Source organism: Cololabis saira, chromosome 4, assembly GCF_033807715.1.
Source record: "Cololabis saira isolate AMF1-May2022 chromosome 4, fColSai1.1, whole genome shotgun sequence".
In the NCBI taxonomy this organism is placed as follows: Eukaryota; Metazoa; Chordata; class Actinopteri; order Beloniformes; family Belonidae; genus Cololabis; species Cololabis saira.
Genome location: NC_084590.1, coordinates 2,520,001 through 2,545,000, shown reverse-complemented (window position 1 = coordinate 2,545,000; position 25,000 = coordinate 2,520,001). Strand labels below are relative to the sequence as shown.

General features: G+C 43.4%; 1 protein-coding gene across 5 annotated transcripts in view; it reads right to left on the bottom strand.

The window, feature by feature from the left end:
• usp32 (ubiquitin specific peptidase 32) overlaps positions 1–25,000 on the bottom strand; it is a 122,317-nt gene that overhangs the window by 17,010 nt on the left and 80,307 nt on the right. For 3 of the 5 annotated variants that reach the window (XM_061718657.1, XM_061718658.1, XM_061718660.1), the window contains 11 exons: positions 21,726–21,866; positions 18,471–18,636; positions 15,810–15,964; positions 10,928–11,009; positions 10,737–10,811; positions 10,202–10,340; positions 10,002–10,107; positions 8,772–8,945; positions 6,101–6,275; positions 5,224–5,375; positions 933–1,044 (listed from right to left, as the gene is read on the bottom strand). In XM_061718657.1, coding sequence (XP_061574641.1) covers positions 933–1,044; positions 5,224–5,375; positions 6,101–6,275; positions 8,772–8,945; positions 10,002–10,107; positions 10,202–10,340; positions 10,737–10,811; positions 10,928–11,009; positions 15,810–15,964; positions 18,471–18,636; positions 21,726–21,866 — 1,477 coding nt within the window. The remainder of the gene's footprint in view (positions 1–932; positions 1,045–5,223; positions 5,376–6,100; positions 6,276–8,771; positions 8,946–10,001; positions 10,108–10,201; positions 10,341–10,736; positions 10,812–10,927; positions 11,010–15,809; positions 15,965–18,470; positions 18,637–21,725; positions 21,867–25,000) is intronic. The other 2 variants (XM_061718659.1, XM_061718661.1) reach the window with 1 other exon arrangement.

The window sequence follows — 25,000 nt, the reverse complement described above, 5'->3', positions numbered from 1 at the left end:
AGCTGCTGCAGAAGTGGAGGGAACAGTGGGAAGAGCCTACTCATATAGCGTACACATCTTCAGTTTCCTATTTCACCATAGATCACACTTTGGGACCTTCTGTATATTTTAGTGTTATTTCCGCGTAGATAAGAGTGAGTTTGATGCTCCTTAACAAGTTTGGTCCGTGGATCAACATCAACCGCCAGAGCTCTTACTCCCGGTGAACCATAAATCAGCCTAGGCTGATTTATGGTTCCACGTCACACCAACGCAGAGTCTATGCCGTAGGGTACGCGGCCACGCACACCGTACCGCGACCCTACGCCGTCGATTTAACGCGAAACCATAATTCAGGCGAAGCTGCAGTCTGTCTGCGGTGAACACTGACACACCGGGTCGGAGCGGATTTGGTCATGATGTTTAAACTGTGTTTTGTGATTAATAAGCACGGTTTTTAATTATTTTGCGTTGGATCAATGTAGCAAATAAAATGGTTGGGACCATCCAGCTCCTCAACCATCAGATACTGTTTCACATGAGCAGTTCAGGTAAAAACATTTAGTTCAGGTAAAAACGGCAGTCAAATCAGCAAAAATGTCAGTTTGCTGGATGAAATATATGAATTCCTGATAAAATAAGTGTGTTAGTGCACAGCTCTGCTCCTGTACGCATGTGAATGAGTGTACGTTTGTGTGAACATGAAAGTACAATCTGCATTGAGGCTTCAGGAATCCCGGTCTGTGATTGGACGCTGCCTCGGCGTCAACGCTGCTCATTTGCATAAAGTTCAGATTTTTCAACTTCAAATTGACGCGCCACTCCCGCCGCTTCTCGACGCGCGTTTTCATAGACAATGAATGGCAGCCGGCTGCCTATGACGCCCGTGATGCTTTCAGTGTGAAGGCAGGGTTAGTCAGACCCATGAGTGGACCAGGGGAGGGAGGGCTCACCTGTGAGGGTGGGGGAGCTCAGAGACGTGGGGGAACCCGGCACTGGGACCTCAAACGCACACAGGAAGCCGTTGACGGATAACCGGACCTTCTGGTTGTCCTGAGGGAAGTTCTGGACACAAAGGGTGGACACGGACGTTAGTGACGTTAGTGACGTTAGTGCTCTGGTGACTGCTGGGCATGTGTGGCTTACTGGTACACACACACGTCACACACACACGTCACACACACACCCGACTTACACGTCACACACACACGTCACACACACACCCGACTAACACACGTCACACACACACCTGATTCATCGGGCCCTCTGTTGAAGAATCTCCGTACAACAGCGGCCTCAGAGCTGAGAACCCAATGTTCTGAGTCTGGGTGCAAATGTTGCAGCTGATTCCATACTCCATAAAGGCATTATTTATTGTTTTTATTTTCATTTCATTTGATTATTTTATTTATTTAGTTTGTAGTTTTACATTCAGCCTTGAAAATGCCATTTTCAACTGACCATTCAATAGTTTTTAACAGTAAAATCTGGAGTGGAGAGTCAGTTCTTTACGCCCAACCACTTTCAGACACCAGAGGAACACTGGGAACACTGGGAACACTGGGACCAGAGGAACACTGGGAACACTGGGAACACTGGGAACACTGGGACCAGAGGAACACTGGGACCAGAGGAACACTGGGACCAGAGGAACACTGGGACCACTGGGACCAGAGGAACACTGGGACCAGAGGAACACTGGGACCACTGGGACCAGAGGAACACTGGGACCAGAGGAACACTGGGACCAGAGGAACACTGGAACCACTGGGACCAGAGGAACACTGGGACCAGAGGAACACTGGGACCAGAGGACCACTGGGACCAGAGGAACACTGGGACCACTGGGACCAGAGGACCACTGGGACCAGAGGAACACTGGGACCAGAGGAACACTGGGACCACTGGGACCAGAGGAACACTGGGACCAGAGGACCACTGGGAACACTGGGACCAGAGGAACACTGGGACCAGAGGACCACTGGGACCAGAGGAACACTGGGACCAGAGGACCACTGGGACCAGAGGAACACTGGGACCAGAGGAACACTGGGACCAGAGGAACACTGGGACCAGAGGACCACTGGGACCAGAGGAACACTGGGACCAGAGGACCACTGGGACCAGAGGACCACTGGGAACACTGGGACCAGAGGAACACTGGGACCAGAGGAACACTGGGACCAGAGGAACACTGGGACCAGAGGAACACTGGGACCAGAGGACCACTGGAACCACTGGGACCAGAGGAACACTGGGACCACTGGGACCAGAGGAACACTGGGACCAGAGGAACACTGGGACCAGAGGACCACTGGGACCAGAGGAACACTGGGAACACTGGGACCAGAGGAACACTGGGACCACTGGGACCAGAGGAACACTGGGACCAGAGGAACACTGGGACCAGAGGACCACTGGAACCACTGGGACCAGAGGAACACTGGGACCACTGGGACCAGAGGAACACTGGGACCAGAGGAACACTGGGACCAGAGGACCACTGGGACCAGAGGAACACTGGGAACACTGGGACCAGAGGAACACTGGGACCACTGGGACCAGAGGAACACTGGGACCAGAGGACCACTGGGAACACTGGGACCAGAGGAACACTGGGACCAGAGGAACACTGGGACCAGAGGAACACTGGGACCACTGGGACCAGAGGAACACTGGGACCAGAGGAACACTGGGACCAGAGGAACACTGGGACCAGAGGACCACTGGGACCAGAGGACCACTGGGACCAGAGGACCACTGGGAACACTGGGACCAGAGGAACACTGGGACCAGAGGAACACTGGGACCAGAGGACCACTGGGACCAGAGGACCACTGGGACCACTGGGACCAGAGGAACACTGGGACCAGAGGAACACTGGGACCACTGGGACCAGAGGAACACTGGGACCAGAGGAACACTGGGACCAGAGGAACACTGGGACCAGAGGAACACTGGGACCAGAGGACCACTGGGACCAGAGGAACACTGGGAACACTGGGACCAGAGGAACACTGGGACCACTGGGACCAGAGGAACACTGGGAACACTGGGACCAGAGGAACACTGGGAACACTGGGACCAGAGGACCACTGGGACCACTGGGACCAGAGGAACACTGGGACCAGAGGAACACTGGGACCACTGGGACCAGAGGAACACTGGGACCAGAGGAACACTGGGACCACTGGGACCAGAGGAACACTGGGACCAGAGGACCACTGGAACCACTGGGACCAGAGGAACACTGGGACCACTGGGACCAGAGGAACACTGGGACCAGAGGAACACTGGGACCAGAGGACCACTGGGACCACTGGGACCAGAGGACCACTGGGACCAGAGGAACACTGGGACCAGAGGAACACTGGGACCAGAGGAACACTGGGACCACTGGGACCAGAGGACCACTGGGACCAGAGGAACACTGGGACCAGAGGAACACTGGGACCAGAGGACCACTGGGACCAGAGGACCACTGGGACCACTGGGACCAGAGGAACACTGGGACCACTGGGACCAGAGGAACACTGGGACCAGAGGAACACTGGGACCAGAGGAACACTGGGAACACTGGGACCAGAGGAACACTGGGACCAGAGGAACACTGGGACCAGAGGAACACTGGGACCACTGGGACCAGAGGAACACTGGGAACACTGGGACCAGAGGACCACTGGGACCACTGGGACCAGAGGAACACTGGGACCAGAGGAACACTGGGACCAGAGGAACACTGGGAACACTGGGACCAGAGGAACACTGGGACCAGAGGAACACTGGGACCAGAGGAACACTGGGACCAGAGGAACACTGGGACCACTGGGACCAGAGGAACACTGGGAACACTGGGACCAGAGGACCACTGGGACCACTGGGACCAGAGGAACACTGGGAACACTGGGACCAGAGGAACACTGGGACCAGAGGAACACTGGGACCAGAGGAACACTGGGACCAGAGGAACACTGGGAACACTGGGACCAGAGGAACACTGGGACCAGAGGACCACTGGGACCAGAGGAACACTGGGACCAGAGGAACACTGGGACCAGAGGAACACTGGGACCAGAGGAACCAGAGGAACACTGGGACCAGAGGAACACTGGGACCAGAGGAACACTGGGACCAGAGGAACACTGGGAACACTGGGACCAGAGGAACACTGGGAACACTGGGACCAGAGGAACACTGGGAACACTGGGACCAGAGGAACACTGGGAACACTGGGACCAGAGGAACACTGGGACCAGAGGAACACTGGGACCAGAGGACCACTGGGACCAGAGGACCACTGGGACCAGAGGAACACTGGGACCAGAGGAACACTGGGACCACTGGGACCAGAGGAACACTGGGACCAGAGGAACACTGGGACCACTGGGACCAGAGGAACACTGGGACCAGAGGAACACTGGGACCAGAGGAACACTGGGACCAGAGGAACACTGGGACCAGAGGAACACTGGGACCAGAGGAACACTGGGACCAGAGGAACACTGGGACCAGAGGAACACTGGGACCAGAGGAACACTGGGACCACTGGGACCAGAGGAACACTGGGACCACTGGGACCAGAGGAACACTGGGACCAGAGGACCACTGGGACCAGAGGAACACTGGGACCAGAGGAACACTGGGACCAGAGGAACACTGGGAACACTGGGACCAGAGGAACACTGGGACCAGAGGAACACTGGGACCACTGGGACCAGAGGAACACTGGGACCAGAGGAACACTGGGACCAGAGGAACACTGGGACCAGAGGAACACTGGGACCAGAGGACCACTGGGACCACTGGGACCAGAGGAACACTGGGACCAGAGGAACACTGGGACCAGAGGAACACTGGGACCAGAGGAACACTGGGACCAGAGGAACACTGGGACCAGAGGAACACTGGGACCACTGGGACCAGAGGAACACTGGGACCAGAGGAACACTGGGACCAGAGGAACACTGGGACCAGAGGAACACTGGGACCAGAGGACCACTGGGACCACTGGGACCAGAGGAACACTGGGACCAGAGGAACACTGGGACCAGAGGAACACTGGGACCAGAGGAACACTGGGACCAGAGGAACACTGGGACCAGAGGAACACTGGGAACACTGGGACCAGAGGAACACTGGGACCAGAGGAACACTGGGACCAGAGGAACACTGGGACCAGAGGAACACTGGGACCAGAGGAACACTGGGACCACTGGGACCAGTAACAGCGGAGCAGGGAAGCACCTTGATGTTGGAGGAATGGACCTCGGCCAGCAGGATCTGCTCAGACTTCAGGCTGCACAGCTCACTCAGCTGCTTCTTCAGGCCCGTGTACTTCTCATCCATGTTGAGCCTCAGGCCGTAGCGGACGGGCGTGGAGCCGTCCAGCTTGATGACTGCAGGAACAACAGCACACCACACGTTAGCCTGCTGTTATTAAGAGACAGAGTTCACTTCCACACACTGACTGAAATGCAGTCAGTGTCTGGAACTGCATCAATAACCCTTTTAAAACCCGAATATTGGCAATAACCCAAATTTGCACGGTCATGTAAACACCAATAACCCCTTTGAATAACCTGAATTTGCTCATATTGGGGTTTTTAAAAACCCCAATATGAGCCCTGGGTTACTCCTTTTAAAACCTGAATATTTGGTCATGTAAACGCCAAACGGAATATCCCCATCAAACGGAACAGGAATTTGTTTTCTGCACATGTTCTGTTCACAAGGAATCCTGGTCTTTTGAGTCCAGGAAGTTCTTCTAAACACGGAGAAACCAAGACCAGGAGGAGACTAATCACTTCATAAATGTAATGAAGGATATGAACATTTCTGCATTTGTAGACGGTAGAAAGTACCGGGATAGAAGATTTACAAGAAGGTGAGAGAAAAGTTGGGCGAAGCAGGATTTGTTTTGAATTTGGATACAGGAAGAAGAAGAGGAAATGAGGGGAAATGCGTCATGACGTTCTCCGTGCGTCGCTGGTTTGATCCAGATATCCTGAATGATTAATTACCATGTAAACGGAATATTCCCAATGTTTCAGTAAACAGAATATTAGCATAACCCGAATTTTGACTGCATGTAAACGTAGTCACTGTGGTCCAGCCGGCTCACCGGTGATCTCCAGGTGCATGGAGCTGTCCATGGGCAGAGGCAGAGACAGGAAGTTGAAGGGGTCGAAGCGAGCGCTGATGTGGCCGCAGGTCTTACACTTCACCTGGGACTTGAGCTGACCGTGGAACAGATCCACCACGATGGAGCGGTTCCGCCGCAGGTGGTTCTCCCAGGCCTGAGGAGGAAACCGTGTTATCAGGAATTATCATCTCAGACATGACCACAGCTCAAAATACAATACAAGGTACACATACAGGACTGTCTCAGAAAATTACAATATTGTGATAAAGTTCTTTATTTTCTGTAATGCAATTAAAAAAACAAAAATGTCATACATTCTGGATTCATTACAAATCAACTGAAATATTGCAAGCCTTTTATTATTTTAATATTGCTGATTATGGCTTACGGTTTAAGATTAAGATTCCATTTATGTCTTACTGTATCGTGTCATGAAAGTCAAACTAATTCACATGCTGCTCTGTAGTACAGAAGAGTATCAGGGCCAAGCAGGAGAAAAATAAAAATAAGATTTTAGAGGAGGAAGATTTTTTCATTATGCACTTTGAGAAAAAAGTCGAAATGTAGAGAAAAATGTTGAAGTACAATTTAGAGAAAAAAGTCGAAATTTTCGACTTTCGACATTTCGACTTTTTTTCTCGAAGTGCACAATAAAGACAAATCTTCCCCTCTCAAATCTACAGGACCGTCTCAGAAAATTTGAATATTGTGATAAAGTTCTTTATTTTCTGTAATGCAATTAAATAAACAAAAATGTCATACATTCTGGATTCATTACAAATCAGAAAACAGAAATATTGCAAGCCTTTTATTATTTTAATATTGCTGATTATGGCTTACAGTTTAAGATTAAGATTCCCAGAATATTCTAATTTTTTGAGATAGGATATTTGACTTTTCTGAAACTGTAAGCCATGATCAGCAATATTAAAATAATAAAAGGCTTTCAATATTTCTGTTTTCTGATTTGTAATGAATCCAGAATGTATGACATTTTTGTTTTTGTAATTGCATTACAGAAAATCACAATATTCTAATTTTCTGAGACAGTCCTGTATGTTGCGATACTCCCATGTACAACATATTCAGCTTTTCAGGCTTCTGAAAAAACCTAATTCATAAAAAAAAAATAGAAAAAGTTTCTCTGCTTTTTTCTGACATTTTAGCGAGCAGAATTTCCTTGTGTGGTCATTGTGCTCCGGGGGTGTCCACAGAAGGCCAAAGCATAACGATTTAAAAGCAGTTTTTCCAACTGCAGTGCAAGGAACAGAGTGGTTTGTATTCTGGTGAATCTGCTTGTACTTCCACCTCAGGATTTTGCTTTTGTTTCCTAGATGTTTCTGCACGTGCTCTGATTGGGAGGGACAGCTGGATGACCGTGGCTCAGCCGATACCATCAGCAAAACAAATACATGTTTTACAGGTTTACTTTTCTTTTCATAAAAAGGACCGTTTTGTGAACAAATTCAACTGAATTTGCAGAAACGCTAAAGCTGGAAGTTTCTAGAAGCTTGTGAGTCTATAGAAGAGCTTAAAAATATATAGCTGACATGCATCAGTAGGTCATTTCCAAACACACAATCTACTGATGACAACATTGCTTGATATTTTGCTCAATCATGAAATGTAAGGCTTTATATTTTTTGTTGTGTGCAGCTTGCTCCCTCTTTTTGACCAGATTCCTGGGTTTCTACGAGCAGCCAGGAAGAAAACTGGATGGAGAGGATGTGTGAGACAAACATTCAACAGATACCAACACTTATTAATATATGTAGATATATAGATGTATATTATGGATATAGATATGTTATGTAGGTATGTATAAGGATATATTGAGTTGTATTATACATACATTATTTGCGTATCTATATCTCTGTTAATTTAATATTGATTTATGTTATATGTAGATGTGTCGATATATAGATTTATAGTAATTTTTATGTATATAATTGGAGGTAAATATATGAACCATATAGCATATGTACTGGACTGTCTCAGAAAATTAGAATATTGTGATAAAGTTCTTTATTTTCTGTAATGCAATTACAAAAACAAAAATGTCATACATTCTGGATTCATTACAAATCAACTGAAATATTGCAAGCCTTTTATTATTTTAATATTGCTGATCATGGCTTACAGCTTAAGAAAACTCAAATATCCTATCTCAAAAAATTTGAATATTCTGGGAATCTTAATCTTAAACTGTAAACCATAATCATCAATATTAAAATAATAAAAGGCTTGCAATATTTCAGTTGATTTGTAATGAATCCAGAATGTATGACATTTTTGTTTTTGTAATTGCATTACAGAAAATAAAGAACTTTATCACAATATTCTAATTTTCTGAGACAGTCCTGTATAGTTATTCAAGTATATTGTTATACCATTGCTGTCTGTTGTTCTCTATTATACTGTAGTATTATAGTAAAGTAATGATAATGTAATACTATGCATTAGAATTACTTCTATTAGTACATACATACATAGTAGCAACTAAATGCTGGGCGTTTGTTTTGTTTTCTTTTGTTTGCCTTGATTTGCTTTGATTTGGACTATATTTATATATACATATAATTGAGTATTATTGAAATCCATGTTGGAAATGAAATCAGATGAAACATTGAGTGTGGTGTCCAGCCCTGACCTCGGAGGCCACCTCCCAGTCGGGCCGGCCGTCGCTGTCCTTCAGCTCCACGTAGGGCTTCTCGTGGACCCGGTTCAGGTCCTCGTGGAGGCCGTCCAGCAGGAAGGCCAGCAGCTCCTGGGAGTCCTGCTGCTGGAACCCGTTGAAGCGCGGGGCGTACTTCGCTATCGTCCACTGGAGGGGAGGCAGTGACGTCAGACATCCTAGTTAAACATCTTATCAATATAACTAACAACCAGTACTGGAGTTGAGGGGGGATGAGGGGGGAGATATCCCCCCTGAAATAAAAACGGTCCAAATCATCCCCCCTGAAATAAAAACGGTCCAAATCATCCCCCCTGAAATAAAAACGGTCCAAATCATCCCGCCCTGAAATAAAAACGGTCCAAATCATCCCCCTGTAAAACTGTCATCCCTCCTTTCCATCCCTTATGTCATTTCATCAATGAATGTGGTTTTACTGCTATTTCAACATTTAGAGTCATCACCAGAAAAATAACTTATTTTCACTTGAAATAAGTAGGAAAATCTGCCAGTGGGACAAGATTTATCTTCTTATTACAAGCAAAAAAATCTTGTTCCACTGGCAGATTTTTCTACTTATTTCAAGTGAAAATCTACTTGAAACAGGTGAAAATTGTTGTTTTTTCCAGTGATGAGTCTTGTTTTAAGTGTAATGAGATTTTATTTACTAAAATGAGACATTTTAACTAGAAATAAGACAAATATTCTTGTTAAGATTGTGAGTTTTTGCAGTGATCCATGTTACTTATCCTGTGAAGGACAGAGTCATATTGATAAGTTCAGAAAAGTGTTTTTTATTGTTGTGTTTTGATGTATTTGATGTAAGCCCAGTGGATATTTAAAGCTTACAGAAGGCTGCATTTAACTGCTGCTATGTCATTCCTGCAGTATTTCTGCAGCTGTTTTGGTCACTGCTATTATTTGTAATATATTATATTATTTGTAATCAGCACAAATTATCTGTCCCCATATGATCAAATCCACCATCCCCCCTGATTTATTTTTACAACTCCAGTACTGCTAACAACATATCACTTTGATTAACTGTAATGCTTTTGAAGTGTTGGTGAATGATGTACGTATAAAACACTACAGTAGGAGATTGAGGAATGATTATTGAGCCACACAAAAGAAGGGAAGCTACAAGGAACTAGCAACGTGGAAGCAGCAGGAAGGCTAAGAGGAACCAGAAACCAGACTGCTGACCCTGAGTTTAAGAGGAGCCACATTCTTCTGCGTTCCGCTCCACAGCTCCATCACCAGGTCGCCGTAGCACTTGGCCATGTGACCTCTCATCCCGATGGGATTAGTTCTGTCAGGAAACCAAAAAAAAGCTCAGAAGTTAGATTTAAAGGTTCCCAACGCCGGGGACAACGTTTAGAGCAGAGCGATGCTCGGGAGGTGACCTGTTGAGCTCGTAGAGGTGTTTCCCTGAGATGAAGTAGTCTGTGAGAGGCTTGGTGTTGCTCACACACTGGATGCTGGAGTTCATGAAGCAGGTGTTGCCAAGGTTACTGAGGCCAGTAGCTCCTTTCTCTGTAGGAACTGGGGGGAAAGACGGGGACATAACGGTCAGACATCAGTTACTGACCAGCAGTTATCAGGTTAATAACTACCTGACCATGACAGTTACTGGTGAATAGAGGGGATGCAGCTTGTATGCAGGTGTGGCTTATAGTCCAGAAAATACAGTAGTCTTAAACACGGGTTTGAAAAAGTATTTATTTCATTTTACTTTAATAATCTGCCTCCAGGTTTGGACGACTTCAAAATAAAGAAAGGCTGAGTATTAGAACGTTTATCCTAGCGTGCAAACCAAGAATATTACTGCAAGGTTTTTTTTTTTCTGAGAATCCCATATTCTTTGATAATCATTTATTTTCCATATTTTAATGAGTGTATCATGACTCAAGTGTGTAAGAACGCCGTGTACTGGCTTACCTTTGTGTCTGTCCATTTTACTGCTATTGGCAATGAAAGACATTTCCTCGGGCCAGCTCATGTCTTTGTTCCTGACTGGAGAGGAGAACACGTGTCAGGCTGGAGCACCACTACTAAATACCTGTTAAATACCTGTTACTAGTGAGCGTTTCTGCTGCTGGATACAGCCCTGCAGCAGGAGACATCTTTACCCTCAATCACCAGCTGCTGCTCATGCTGGATCTTCAGGCTCTCCAGAGTGTGGTCTTCATCGTCCAGGAGGGTCAGGTAGTTCTACACAACACAACAATATTCAACAGTGGAACTTAAACACCCACACACATCTAGTTCAACTTTGGATTTGGAGTTTTTGGATTTACATTAGAAGAGACGATTGTGTTAACAGACTCCAGAGAAATAACATGTTGTAAATGTCAGTTCAATACGGAAGAGTATTAGGGCCAGGCAGGAGAAAAATAAAAATAATATTTTAGAGGAGGAAGGTTTTTTTTTCCATTATGCACTTCGAGAAAAAAGACGAAATGTCGAGAAAAAAGTCAAAGTACAATTTCGAGAAAAAATTCAAAATGTATTTCAACTTTATTCTCAAAATTCCGACTTCACGAAATTTCTACGTTATACACGAAATTTCGATTTTATTCACAAAATTTCTGCTTTATTCACAAAATTTCTACTTTATTCACGACATTTCGACTTTTTTTCTCGAAATTGTATTTCAAAATTAATCTCGACATTTCGACTTTTTTCTCGAAATTGTATTTCAACATTAATCTCAACATTTCGACTTTTTTCTCGACATTTTGACTTTTTTCTCAACATTTCGACTTTTTTCTCGAAGTGCACAATAAAAAAAAAATCTTCCCCTCCCAAATATTTTTTTTCTCCTGCCTGGCCCTAATACTCTTCCGTAGTTCAAAGATTAACATACATTCGACAAAAAAAAAAAAAAAATCCCTTTCAGGTGTCAGACATGTTTTTGTCCTATTGAATATTTGGTTAATATAATTTGCCAGTAACTGCTTTCTGTCTGTACCTTACATGTTGGGCATCTTTCCAGCGCTTGTGGAACAGTAACTAGTTTAGGAACCGTCTCCACTCTGCTGTCTGCTTTCAGCAACACTAAACTGTCACTTGGGGGTCAGTCAGTTGTTCCTATTTCATGTCAAAAAGCAACATTTCTTGTAGCTGTGATAATTCCACATACGGAACCACCCAGTGATATATCCATGACCTTTTCCTGACACTAAGAGAGCGGCTCTCTGCATCAATCTGATTACGTTATCAGAGCTACGAGAGGCCGTGGTGCTTCTGGTCCTCGCTGCCTGTGCACCTTCATTGGAAGATAGAATCAAACTAAATCATCAAACCTTTATAATCTCCTTTACAAGCCAGAAAGAGCTTGAACACATCAAAGTAAGGAATCCTTTAAAGAAATACAGGCACATCACAAGATTTCTGCAAACAAACGCACTAACACACATCATACTGAGTAAAATCAACCTTATGTGGGATTAAAAATAGATCAGGTTTTTCTTCCTGAAAGTTACAGCGTGAAGTTCAGACAAAAAGAGACCCAAAGCAACGTCTACTCTGATCTGCTCCCTCTCTTTTTGGGAAACCGTTTGGAAACAAAAAGCAAACATGGCTGGAGCAAGACTCCCAACAGGGAGGGAAGCAGCAAACTGAAGAATATCCACTTCTCTCAGGTAAAACCTTGGAAATAACTGGTCCAAGGCTGCAATAGAGGGAATGTGCATGACGTCACAGATGAGACTTCACAGAGGGTTAAACCACTGAGTGTCAGAAAGACTGAGTGTCAGAAAGACTGAGTGTCAGAAAGACTGAGTGTCAGAAAGACTGAGTGACAGAAAGACTGAGTGTCAGAAAGACTGAGTGACAGAAAGACTGAGGGCCAAATCCAGGAGGTCCAGATCCAGATCCAGATCCAAGGATTGCGCGGCTTTTGCGGCCGCTAAATCGGTGCAAATGAGACAAAAAGAGAGCGTCTAATTCACAAAGCACCCGCAAAGGGCGAATTGCACCACAAACTGCGCTGCCAAGCAAATAGTGGCATTGTGCGCCTGTGCCATTTGCATGCATGTAAATTAGGTAATATTCATACATTCGGCGCAAAATTGCCCCCTTTCTATGCAAATAAGCCTCATTGCAAAAAGCGTCTAATTCACAAAGGCCAGCGCTATTTGCCACAAAAATAGCGCAAAAATAGTGGAGCAAATACCGTGTTTCAGAAGCGTGTATTAACTGCGCGCAAACTCACTCCTCACTCCCCATCTCTCTGTTTCTCTCTCTCTTCAATGTAATTCAAGCCTGTGTGATACTGAATGATATTAAGGGTGAAATCTACAGTCAGACATGACTGTACACAGTCAGATCAAGTGGGGTTGTTATCGGATTTAAAAATAAAAGTAACAGGACGGAGTTCAGGATTCATCCATACATAAGGGGCTGCTTTATTACAAACAATTCCACCATATAAATCCATATAAATCTAGAATGTGTGTGTTTAACAGCTTAATAATGTCATCACATATCACAACATATATCAGACTTATAATAAAATAGTGCTGATCGTGTCCCTGTGAAGCTCAGCGTCAGTCAGGACTCTCAGCTGCTGCTGCAGATGCAGCCGCGGTGAGTGGGCTGTCACCCGTCCCTTGAAATACGGAATTGTTACGTAATTGGGAATTAGAATTCATATAAAACAGTTATTTCCGTATTTCACAATCGTCCCATGCACGTCTGTCACATACGCACACACTAGTTAAGCCTAATTATGCCTAAATAATGGTCCGCGTTAAATCGACGCAGAGCCTACGCCGTAGGGTACGCGGCGACGCGCACTGTACGGTGCGCCAGCCGCGTAACCTACGCCGTATGGTCTGCGTCGATTTAACGCAGAACCATAAATCAGCCTTGAACAGCACTGAGGGAGGAGGGAGGAGGGAGGAGCGTCCCGTCTTCGCACAGTGTCTTGAGGATTTACAGGCTGAGCCTACTGTTAGTTCTTAAACTGTAAAAAAAAAAAAACGGGGGGAGAGAGACAAAAGCATGAGTTTGAAAAGTGGGGGGGCATGTCCCCCTTGCGCCTCACGGCGTTTTATTTTCACTCGCTTTATTTTTTATTTCTGCAGTTTTCATTATGGACCAATCTGTGTGCAGAAATATGGAGAACACTGGAAACAGCTCCGCTCACTCAGACAAGTGCAAATTGCACTCAGCTCCAAAACTTTATGGGCGTGTTTGCGCCGGTATATCATTAGAGCAAAATCTTTTGTGAATAGGACCTTAAAGCGGGGCAAATTGCGGTCGCAAATGCGGCGCAATTCACAGCGCTATTTGCGGGCGCAATCTGTTCTTTGTGGATTTACCCCTGAGTGTCAGAAAGACTAAGTGTCAGAAAGACTGAGTGTCAGAAAGACTGAGTAGCAGTGTAAACTTTCAGTTTGAGCAACTGGAAAACATCTAAAATGTAGAAATTAAGTTCATATAAATATCAGGAAACTGGATTGGTGTCCAAATATTAATGTCCATGGACCACTGGTTCTTGGTAACTGTACCAAATATTAATGTCCATGGACCACTGGTTCTTGGTAACTGTACCAAATATTAATGTCCATGGACCACTGGTTCTTGGTAACTGTACCAAATATTAATGTCCATGGACCACTGGTTCTTGGTAACTGTACCAAATATTAATGTCCATGGACCACTGGTTCTTGGGGTAACTGTACCAAATATTAATGTCCATGGACCACTGGTTCTTGGTAACTGTACCAAATATTAATGTCCATGGACCACTGGTTCTTGGTAACTGTACCAAATATTAATGTCCATGGACCACTGGTTCTTGGTAACTGTACCAAATATTAATGTCCATGGACCACTGGTTCTTGGTAACTGTACGGGTCACTGTCAAGTCCAACTGCCTTTAATTTAAGCCCATAATCAGCTGTTATCCCGTCTCCTCTACTAGTTGCAGCTGTTTTTACCACTCAGTGCAGTAAAGGGGCTGGTCCAGTGGGGATGTGACATCAATGCAGACCCTCTATTGTTCAAAATGTACATCTAGTCTTTAATGCTGAAACAAGAAAACTTTCAGCACAACAAGGAGGTTTATAATGTTTGTTCATTTCAGTTCAGTATGGGGTCACCAGCAGCATCACCTCCAACACTTCTGATCTGGGACTTCCTGACACTTTACTTTCAATCAGAGGTAAATAAAAGTCATAAAATAGTATAGGCAATACCAGCAGGTGAGGACCTGATGGATCTGGTCAGACACGTCTAATCACAGCACAAACAGATCCTGAGTGAAAGAGCAGGATGGAGATGATGGGGAATGTTGGAACATATCTGCAACATGCAGAGTTGGGTAGTAACGAGTTACTCCGTTACATTTACTTGAGTAAGTTTGGGGAAATGTTGTACTTTTAGGAGTAGTTTAGAATCACTATACTTTGTACTTTTACTTGAGTAGATTTGTGAAGAAGAAACTGTTCCTCTTACTCCGCTACATTAGGCTACGTTGAGCTGTTACTTTTCTTTTATCCCTTTTATCCACGTACGCGTCAATCTCATGACATCACTGGGTGATTCTTTGGGAAAAATGTTAGTTTTTGCATGTTTTGTCACATTTACACAGACTCAAAACACACACAGAGTTTCTATGAGTTCATGTTTGTTCTAGTTCTGGTTAAAAAAGAAAAGTACAAAGACTTGATATTTTGTGCTACTTGTGCTTAATTTATTTTTTTATTCTGTTATTATTTTATTTATTTTATTATTTATCAAAGTACTTTAATTTACTTTAAGATGATTTTAATTTAAGCTATTTTTTATTAATTTTAATTTAATTATTATTAATTTTTAATTTGAATTAATTTGCCTGAATATGATTATTTTGTACTTTTGTCTGTTTGAATGGTTGTGTTAAAAAAATAAATCAGACGTTACTCAACAGTTACTCAGTGGATGACTACTTTTTACTTGTACTTGAGTCCTATTATTCTGAAGTAACAGTACTTTTACTAGTACAGCTGTGCAGCGTCTCACCTCACTGTTGTAGAGCCAGAGCCTCATGTCCTCCTCCTTGATGCGTAGTCTCTGGGACAGGTACAGGTGGATGTCCTTGATGGTGCCCATGCGGCTGAAGCAGCCGGTGTAGCCCAGCACCCTCTTCAGGGGGGCGTTAGGGGACGGCACGTTGCCTGTTCAGGGACCAGTCACTCATTCAGCAGCAGTCACAGCCGTCATTTCATTTATCACACAGAAACACTAGATCTGGCTGTTCACACTCTAGCTGAGACTATAGACTGTGTTTCCATGCATCAATAACCCTTTTAAAACCCCAATATTGGCAATAACCCGAATTTACCCGAATTTGCACGGCCATGTAAACACCAATAACCCCTTTGAATAACCCGAATTTGCTCATATTCGGGTTTTTAAAAACCCCAATTTGACCCCTGTGTTACTCCTTTTAAAACCTGAATATTGGGTCATGTAAACGCCAAACAGAATATCCTCATCAAACGGAACAGGAATTTGTTTTCTGCACATGTTCTGTTCACAAGGAATCCTGGTCTTTTGAGTCCAGGAAGTTCTTATAAACACAGACTGCGTCCGAAATTGCACCCTTCCACCCTAATGAGTAGCAAAATGAGTATGTGAGATTTTTTAGTCCGTCCGAAACATTAGTACGTACTCAATAGTATGTACTATCCATACTCATTCTGGATAATTTTTTAGTATGGATTGATGGACACTAGCCGAGCAGAAACTTCCCACAATGCAATGCAGCGGTGTTTGGTTGCTAAGTGCTACGTATATGTCAATAAGTATAATATTAAGTATAATAATATTATTACATAATATTAATATTATAATGTTCGTATATAATAATATTATATAATCTCATCTTGTTTCGGCCAGAATAAACAGGAAAGAGCAGAGCTGCTACCGCTGCTGTGACACGTTACCATGGTAACAACTCCCCCCCCCCTTCCTATGGCAGGAAGTGCTGTGTGCGCTCTCAATAGTACGTCCAAATTAATGCAGACTACTGATATTTACTCAAAAGTGTGTCAAATTTAAGTATCGCGTCGCTGGTTTGATCCAGATATCCTAATGATTAATTACCATGTAAACGGAATATTCTGAATGTTTCAGTAACCGGAATATTAGTAATAACCCCAATTTTGACTGCATGTAAACGTAGTCTATCACATGGCATATTTGGGTTTAAAACCCCATTTATACAAAAACCAGACCTTTTATCTGATGCACACAATCACAGATCAATCAACTGATTGATACCGATGGCAGCAATCTCGTGACTGAGGATTAGTTGTAAGAAAGCAGCAAGAAAAGGTCTCTTTGGTCAATCAGCGCACACTGGATAGGTCAAAAACATGATCAATCAACTTAGTGGATTTAGGACTCGGTGTAGATGAAATTAAATAAAAAATCCAATCAATATTAGTCCTGTTATTCATTCATTTAATTGATAATGATTTTAAAATCATTGCTCCATCTGGAGAGTTTTTCCACCAACACAGCTTAATCTTAATTCTCGCTACAGAGCAAACATTCAGGCAATGAATGCAAATGATTCGCTCCAAGAAACGTTGAAATCTATATAGAAAAGTATTAGGGCCATGCAGGAGAAAAAATATTTGAGAGGGGAAGATTTTTTCTTATTGTGCACTTAGAGAAAAAAGTCAAAATGTCGAGAAAAAAGGTAAGATTTCGACTTTATTCTTGAAATTGTATTTCAACATTAATCTTGAAATTTCAACTTTTTTCTCGACATTTTGACTTTTTTCTCGAAATTGTATTTCAACATTAATCTCGACGTTTCGATTTTTTTCTCATCATTTCGACTTTTTTCTCAACATTTAAACTTTTTTCTCAACAGTTTAACTTTTTTCTCGACGTTTTAACTTTTTTCTCAAAGTGCACAACAAAAAAAAATCTTCCCCTCTCAAAAATGTTGAAATGTAATATTTATTCTACACTTTTTAACAGCATTGGAAAACGTTCAGAATGCTTGTGTCATGTTTGTCCTCCTACAGAAACCACATTAACACAAAAAATATATTTCCATTTTCAAACATTTTTGAAAAAGCTCCAGGAGCCACTAGGGCGGCGCTAAAGAGCCGACCCCCGGTCTAAAGGTTTTCTGGTGAGAAGTACAGCAAGTTGTGACAGTAATACGTTTTAGAAGCTATTACAGTCTCCAACATGACTGAAATTATGCACAATTTGCTCCCCAAATAATGTGTTTTCAAGCTGTGAAGGTGGAAAAAATGAATTTTTCAACTTCCACAATGATTGGTGGAGCCCGGCGGGCGTGAGCCCCCGTCGGCCTGGGCCTCTGCCCGGCAGGGCCGGGGCAGAGCCGGGGCAGGGCCGGGGCAGGGCCTGGGCCTCTGCCCGGCAGGGCCGGGGCAGGGCCGGGGCAGAGCCGGGGCAGAGCCGGGGCAGAGCCGGGGCAGAGCCGGGGCAGGGCCGGGGCAGGGCCGGGGCAGAGCCGGGGCAGAGCCGGGGCAGAGCCGGGGCAGAGCCGAGGCAGGGCCGGGGCAGAGCCGGGGCAGGGCCGGGGCAGAGCCGGGGCAGAGCCGGGTCTGTTCGGGGGGGATTAGGGGGGACGGGTGCGGGGGTTCAGCAGAAGCAGCGACGGCTGGCTCTGGTCTTGCTGCAGGCTTACGTTACCTCTGGCCGGGGGTAAATATGGAGGGAACATTCTCAGGCTGGTCATACCCATGTTGACCCAGATGTTGGACTGGGGGGAGCGCGTGGCCGGCTGCTGGCGCAGGAACAGCAGGTAGCGGGGGTAGAGCTCCAGCTCCGCCTGGTCTGTCCTAATGTCCACGATCACCTGCAGGACAGGGGGGAAAAACTTCCTCAGGAAACACATTCACAAATCACCAGTTCCACCTCTGAATAAAGAGGATTTAAACTTTTTTGTTTTTATAAAGTATATTTATTGATTTCAAAGGGTCAGACAATCGTGAATTAAATGACATTACAGAAATATGCACCCTCTTTTAACCCTTGTACTGTCTTTGGGTCAAAATGTCCTAATTTCTTCCTTCTTTTCTCCCTTCCTTCCTTCTTTTCTTCCTTCCCTCTTTCCTCCCCTCCTTCCTTCCTTCTTTTCTTCCTTCCCTCTTTCCTCCCCTCCTTCCTTCCTTCTTTTCTTCCTACCTTCATTCCTCCCTTCTTCCCTTCCTCCTTCCTTGACCCGAAGAGAGTAAAAAAGTAACAAAAAATAACCGTAAATGAAAACATAAATAAAAATAATAATAAACAGACAGAGATGAATAAAAAAAGAAATGAAATGAGAGGGAGAAAAAAGAGAGAAAAAAGGGGGATAAAACTGAGAGCTAAATGGCCAACCTACACAAAAATAAGTAAATATTAATAAGATAAGTAACAAGTGAATAAATAAGTACTAACCAAGACAGAAGGGGTAATCAATCATGATATCAGGGTAGCAGCGTGTTACATATCAGAACCTGGACAAGGATCTTTCACTGTCAGGCCGAGCTGGGCCAGAAAGCTCCAAGAGCTCGACACCGTTGTCCTGAATAAATATGATTCTGATATGCTGGAGTTAAACCTGCATTTGTGTCAGTCGAGTTTAAAAAAGGTGACCATTTTCCTTCAGCATCTTGACTTTCCACATCTAATACCGCCTTCTGGTTTAGGTGATCTGTTGAAATCCCTGTTCAATCCTAAAAAACTCATCTCAAGAATAAGTGACAGTATAACCTCCTTTAAAAACACAACCCTAACAAAAACCAGGGCAGATTGGGAGAATGAATTAAGGGAGGACTTGCAGGAGGACATTCAGGAAAGTGCTCTATTAAGAGTTAATGACAGCACTTCCTGTGCCAAATTAAACATAATACAGTTCAAGATCCTACATGGCATTTTTCCAAAGCAAAAGGCTAAAATAAATCGTAACACGGATGTGAGTTGTGACAGGTGGAAACTCTCCTGCTGATTTAAGCACATGTTCTGGTCGTGTCCTGCCCTGGTAAATTACTGCTCCACCATCTTTAAAACATTATCAGAAGCTGAATATTGATCTGCAACCCCATCCTGCTATGGCCATATTTGGTACCACAGGTATTAGATATACAACATTAAAGAAAAGCTATAAGAATATTATTGCATTTACAACGCTGCATGCAAGAAGAAGAATATTATTATACTGGAAGTCAAAAAATCCACCCAAAGTATCTTTATGGTTTATTGATCTGACTGATTCCTACAGTTGGAGAAGATCAAATCTCCTCTCAGGGTCCAGGAACATTTCTCTCTGCCTGGGATCTGGTGTTAATGTATCAGTAAACTTAGATCTGGTGGTAATGTATCAGTAAACTTAGATCTGGTGGTAATGTATCAGTAAACTTAGATCTGGTGTTAATGTATCAGTAAACTTAGATCTGGTGGTAATGTATCAGTAAACTTAGATCTGGTGGTAATGTATCAGTAAACTTAGATCTGGTGTTAATGTATCAGTAAACTTAGATCTGGTGGTAATGTATCAGTGAACTTAGATCTGGTGGTAATGTATCAGTAAACTTAGATCTGGTGGTAATGTATCAGTAAACTTAGATCTGGTGGTAATGTATCAGTAAACTTAGATCTGGTGGTAATGTATCAGTAAACTTAGATCTGGTGGTAATGTATCAGTAAACTTAGATCTGGTGGTAATGTATCAGTAAACTTAGATCTGGTGGTAATGTATCAGTAAACTCAGAAGTGTGCTACTTAGATACGGTGTAGCAGCCACTTACACTGGTAATTGAGATGGGATTACATCCATGTGAATCAGGTTTTGTTTAGTGCACAGCTTCAATGTTGATAGACCATATTTTACCTTTTATTTATGTGCATGTTAACTTGCTCATATTCATCATTGGTCTATGTTTTATTTGTTTTTTCATTAAATTTTACAATTCTGTTAGGTGTCCAACCTGTTCAGGGGACGGGAGGGCAGGGGTGGTAAAATATAAAAATGAGCATTAGAATCCTTTTGTTATCAGTATCCATGTGCTGTGTTAAGAATGCTCAATAATACATAAAATTAAATCTGCAAGCAGTGATGAACGGTCCTCCACCCTTGTGCACGTTCAGGCTGCAGTGGAAGCTTGTATGACTTGATGTAGATTCTTCAGGCTGGACATTTAGCAGATGACACCACCCACGACTCTCTATCTCAAACCATTCAAAAGTTATGGCAGAAAATAGGAACTATCAGATATCGACCAATCAGAAGAAGGGGCAGGGCTAAATTGCACCAATTATGTTCAAGGACTCAAAACCGAGTCCGATGACACCACCCACGAGTGTTTATGTCAAACCATTCAAAAGTTACGGCAGCAAGTAGGAACTATCAAATATGGACCAATCAGATGAAGGGTAGGCACGCTTTTTGGCGTCTATCGTCGCCACGGTAACGCCTTTGAAAGAGAAAAGTAATGCGCGTCGTTGCAGGATGGAGAAGCACATTTTGATGTATAAAACACCTGGGTGCATGTTACGGTTCGGGCCGAATTAACGGCCGAAGGAATGGCATAAATTGCGCCAAAATTACACTATTAATTAAAAATGGCCGACTTCCTGTTGGGTTTCGGCCATGGCGCCAAGAGACTTTTCTTTAAGTCTCTTATGATACAGGTGTGTACCGATTTTCGTGCATGTACGTTAAACCGTATTGTGGGGCTTGAGGCACAGTTTTCTAGGGGGCGCTGTTGAGCCATCTTGCATGCATGTTTAGGGGGGCAAAAAGGCCCTCCTTTCATCAGAAGAAAGAATAATAAAAATTCCTACAGATACAATAGGGCCTTCGCACTGTGAGTGTTCGGGCCCTAATTATTTCAAATAAATTAATAAAAAGGTGACGATAGTTGTCCTGAATCCAGGCTCTTCCTCCCAGTAACTGTCTCCACTCACCGGCCGCGGCAGGCTGAGGTTGGCTCCGTACCAGTGGTACAGCGCCCGCCACACGGGCTCCGGAACCATCTGGAAGTCTCTGCCCGGCACCAGCTGCAGGGAGCGCTTCAGCCGCCCCCCCTCCATGGTCAACGTGGGGGCCTGGGGGGACAAACAGCAGCAGTTCAGTAACTACACCACACCAGAACCCTGTCCTGTCCATCTGAATGACGCATAACAGTCAGAGACAGCAGCCCAATGAAAAGCACACGCTGGTTCTATCTATGGAGCTAGATTTGTTTCTTCATTATTCAATCAAAAAGAAAAGATTGCTTCAATCAAAAAATTAATTCTCAATTAAAAAAAATTCACTTCAATCAGAAACATGTATTCCAATCAAAGAGAAAAAGTGTTTGAATCCCAAAAAATATTTTAGACTCAAAAAAATGCATTTGAACACTGTTTTTCTTTTATTGGAAATGTTTTCTTTGATAGAAGCAACTTTTTTGATTTAAGGAGTGTTGCTTTGTGTTTGGGCCATATTATGGGTAGGACATTTGTGTCTTTATCATTTAATCAAAAAAAAAAGTTGCTTCAAAAAGAAAAAAATATTTTTAATCCAAAAAAAAAAAATCACTTCAATAAAAAAAAACTTTTTCAATCAATGAAAAAAAGTGTTTGAATGCAAAAAAAATATTTGACACCCCAAAAATTGCATTTGAACACTTTTTTTTTTTGGATTGAAAATATTTTTTTCAATTCGAAGTGATCTTATTTTGATGATTTAAGATTGAAGTGAAAGTCTTTTTTTTTTATTCAATCATTTTGACACAAACATCCTGCAGTGGGCGGATGCTTCTTCAAAGAAAACATTTCCAATCAAAGAAAAACAGTGTTCAAATGCATTTTTTTTTTGCATTCAAACACTTTTTTTGAAGTGAATTGAATTTTTTTTTGATTAAAAATATATTTTTTTGATTGAATAATAAAGAAACAAAACTGCCTCTATATCTATCACAACACTAAATAGCAGAGATGACACAAAATAAAACAAAGACCAGCTGGTCCCTGAGAGAAGGCGAGTGTGAGCCGCTCTTCTCTCTGAATGAAGACCGAGCTGCCGTTAGGATGCAGATTCATTTAAATGCTCCGATATGGAGCGGAATCCCGTGAGGATAAACAAGCGCTTCCAAGTCATTAGCTCTCCATCATCTCACAGTTCAAGCACAGCTGAGAACGGGACTGACAGACAGACTCACAGACCACAACAAAGTCCTCGGCTGGAGATGCAATTTATTAAATCCATGTCTTACAAATTATACATCTATTTATTTCTGATTGTCAAGATTGTCTTAGGCGACTAAGTGCTACGACTTTGAAAAGCCTAGTAAAACTGTAAATAGAGATGAGACAAAACCAGTGAAGGAAAAAAACAAGCTTCTATTTATACTCTCTACGTATATCATCTCCTCAGGGTTCTACATCTTTAGGCCCCGTACACACGTAGCCGGGTATCTGCTAAACCCAACATATTTTCCTACGTTTGGACCGGTCATCCACATGAAAACGCAAATAAACAAATGTTTAAAACTCCGGGCAAAGTGAAGATTTTTGAAAACTCCGTTTACGTAGATGCGTGTAGACGGAGACAACCGGAGTTTTGCGTTTTCGAACGTCACATTATGTGCCAAAACAACAACAAATCTGCTCTGACGTCTAACGTGCGACCTTTGTTATTACTACACAACTACAGACGCATGAATGCCTTGAAAACTGCGGTGGCTCTAATTATTGTGCGGGCGTTGTTTACTTCTTTTATTTTACACGCCCAACTCCTGCTCCAAGAGCACAGGCCACGGACCAGACTGCGGTCGCTAATTTACCCCCTCTTAGACACTCCACCTAGGCATGAACCTCGCCCTAATCGCCCACGCCGCTTTTGGGTCAGACTAGGGCTGGGCGATATATCGAGATTTTAATATATATCGATATATTTTCAAACGCGATATGGTACGAGACAATATTGTTTATATCGATTTAAAAAAAAAATAAAATACATTGATATAGCTTATTTTGTGACAAATTGACTTGAATGTTTTATTTGAGATTTGCATAAATGTTTTGTTATTTGCACAACTGTCAACCTCAGTGGAAAAGTCTGCCTGTTACTGTCTACATTGTATTAATTACAGTGTATTTTAATTTAATTGTTATGCAGGAAAGGGATATTTGTTTTATTTTATTCAAGAAGCATTTTTATTCTATATATGCAGGCAGTTTATTTTTATTTCATTTGTTTTATACATGTTGATATTGTGCAGACCTCTGTTAATAAAGGAACCTGTGTGACATTTGGCACGAGGCTTTGTATTAAAACTGACTGTTTTTTTAAGGGTTTGCCTCAGAAAAAATGAAGCTAAAAGAGAAGCTAACAGAGAAGCTAACAGAGATGCTAACAGAGATGCTATGCTATAATGCTTTGGGAGAAACCCCAATTATGTCACAGAAAAAATATGGATATATATCGAGTATCGCCATTCAGCTAGAAAATATGGAGATATGACTTTTGGTCCATATGGCCCAGCCCTAGGTCAGACCGGGACGGGCTGCCAGCTGGAGGGAAAACTTCCAGACTGAAGTGGTACTCCCAGAGGAATGGCATGAGAATGTTCGTATGTCCCGGTCCTCACTCCTGTCGCTGTCGGAGATGTTACGTCCTCATATCGAGGGGCGGTCCACGGTCATGCCATCGCCCGTCAGTGTGATCAAAAAAGTTGCGTGCACGCTTTACTATTTAGCTGACGAGGGCAGATTACGGAAAACGGAGAGCTATTCTGATAGGGTAGGATTTGGGGAAATAATCGGAAATAATGCCATCTACAGGTTTGGAATGCTTATGAATGTGGTCGAAAACGCAGATCTTCGGTTATGTGTGGAAGGTTTTTTTTTTTTTTTGTAATGTGGATACAAATTATTTTATAAACGGAGGGGGGAAATATTCGGTTTTAAAAATACCCGGCTACGTGTGTACATAGCCTTAGTGTTGTTGTCTTCTTCCTTTAGATCACAATCAAATACGTCACAGCAGCTTCTCCAACCTCCTACTTCTGATCTGGGTGTTGAAAATAAACGAGGACAAGGCGAGTGGAGTCAGGCTGAGTAGGTACCGTATTCTCCGCACTATAAGGTGCACTATAAGGCGCACCTTCAATAAATGGCCCCTTTTAAAACACCCTTCATATATAAGGCGCACCGCATTATAAGGCGCACTAAATATCTGGTAAAATACCGTACTA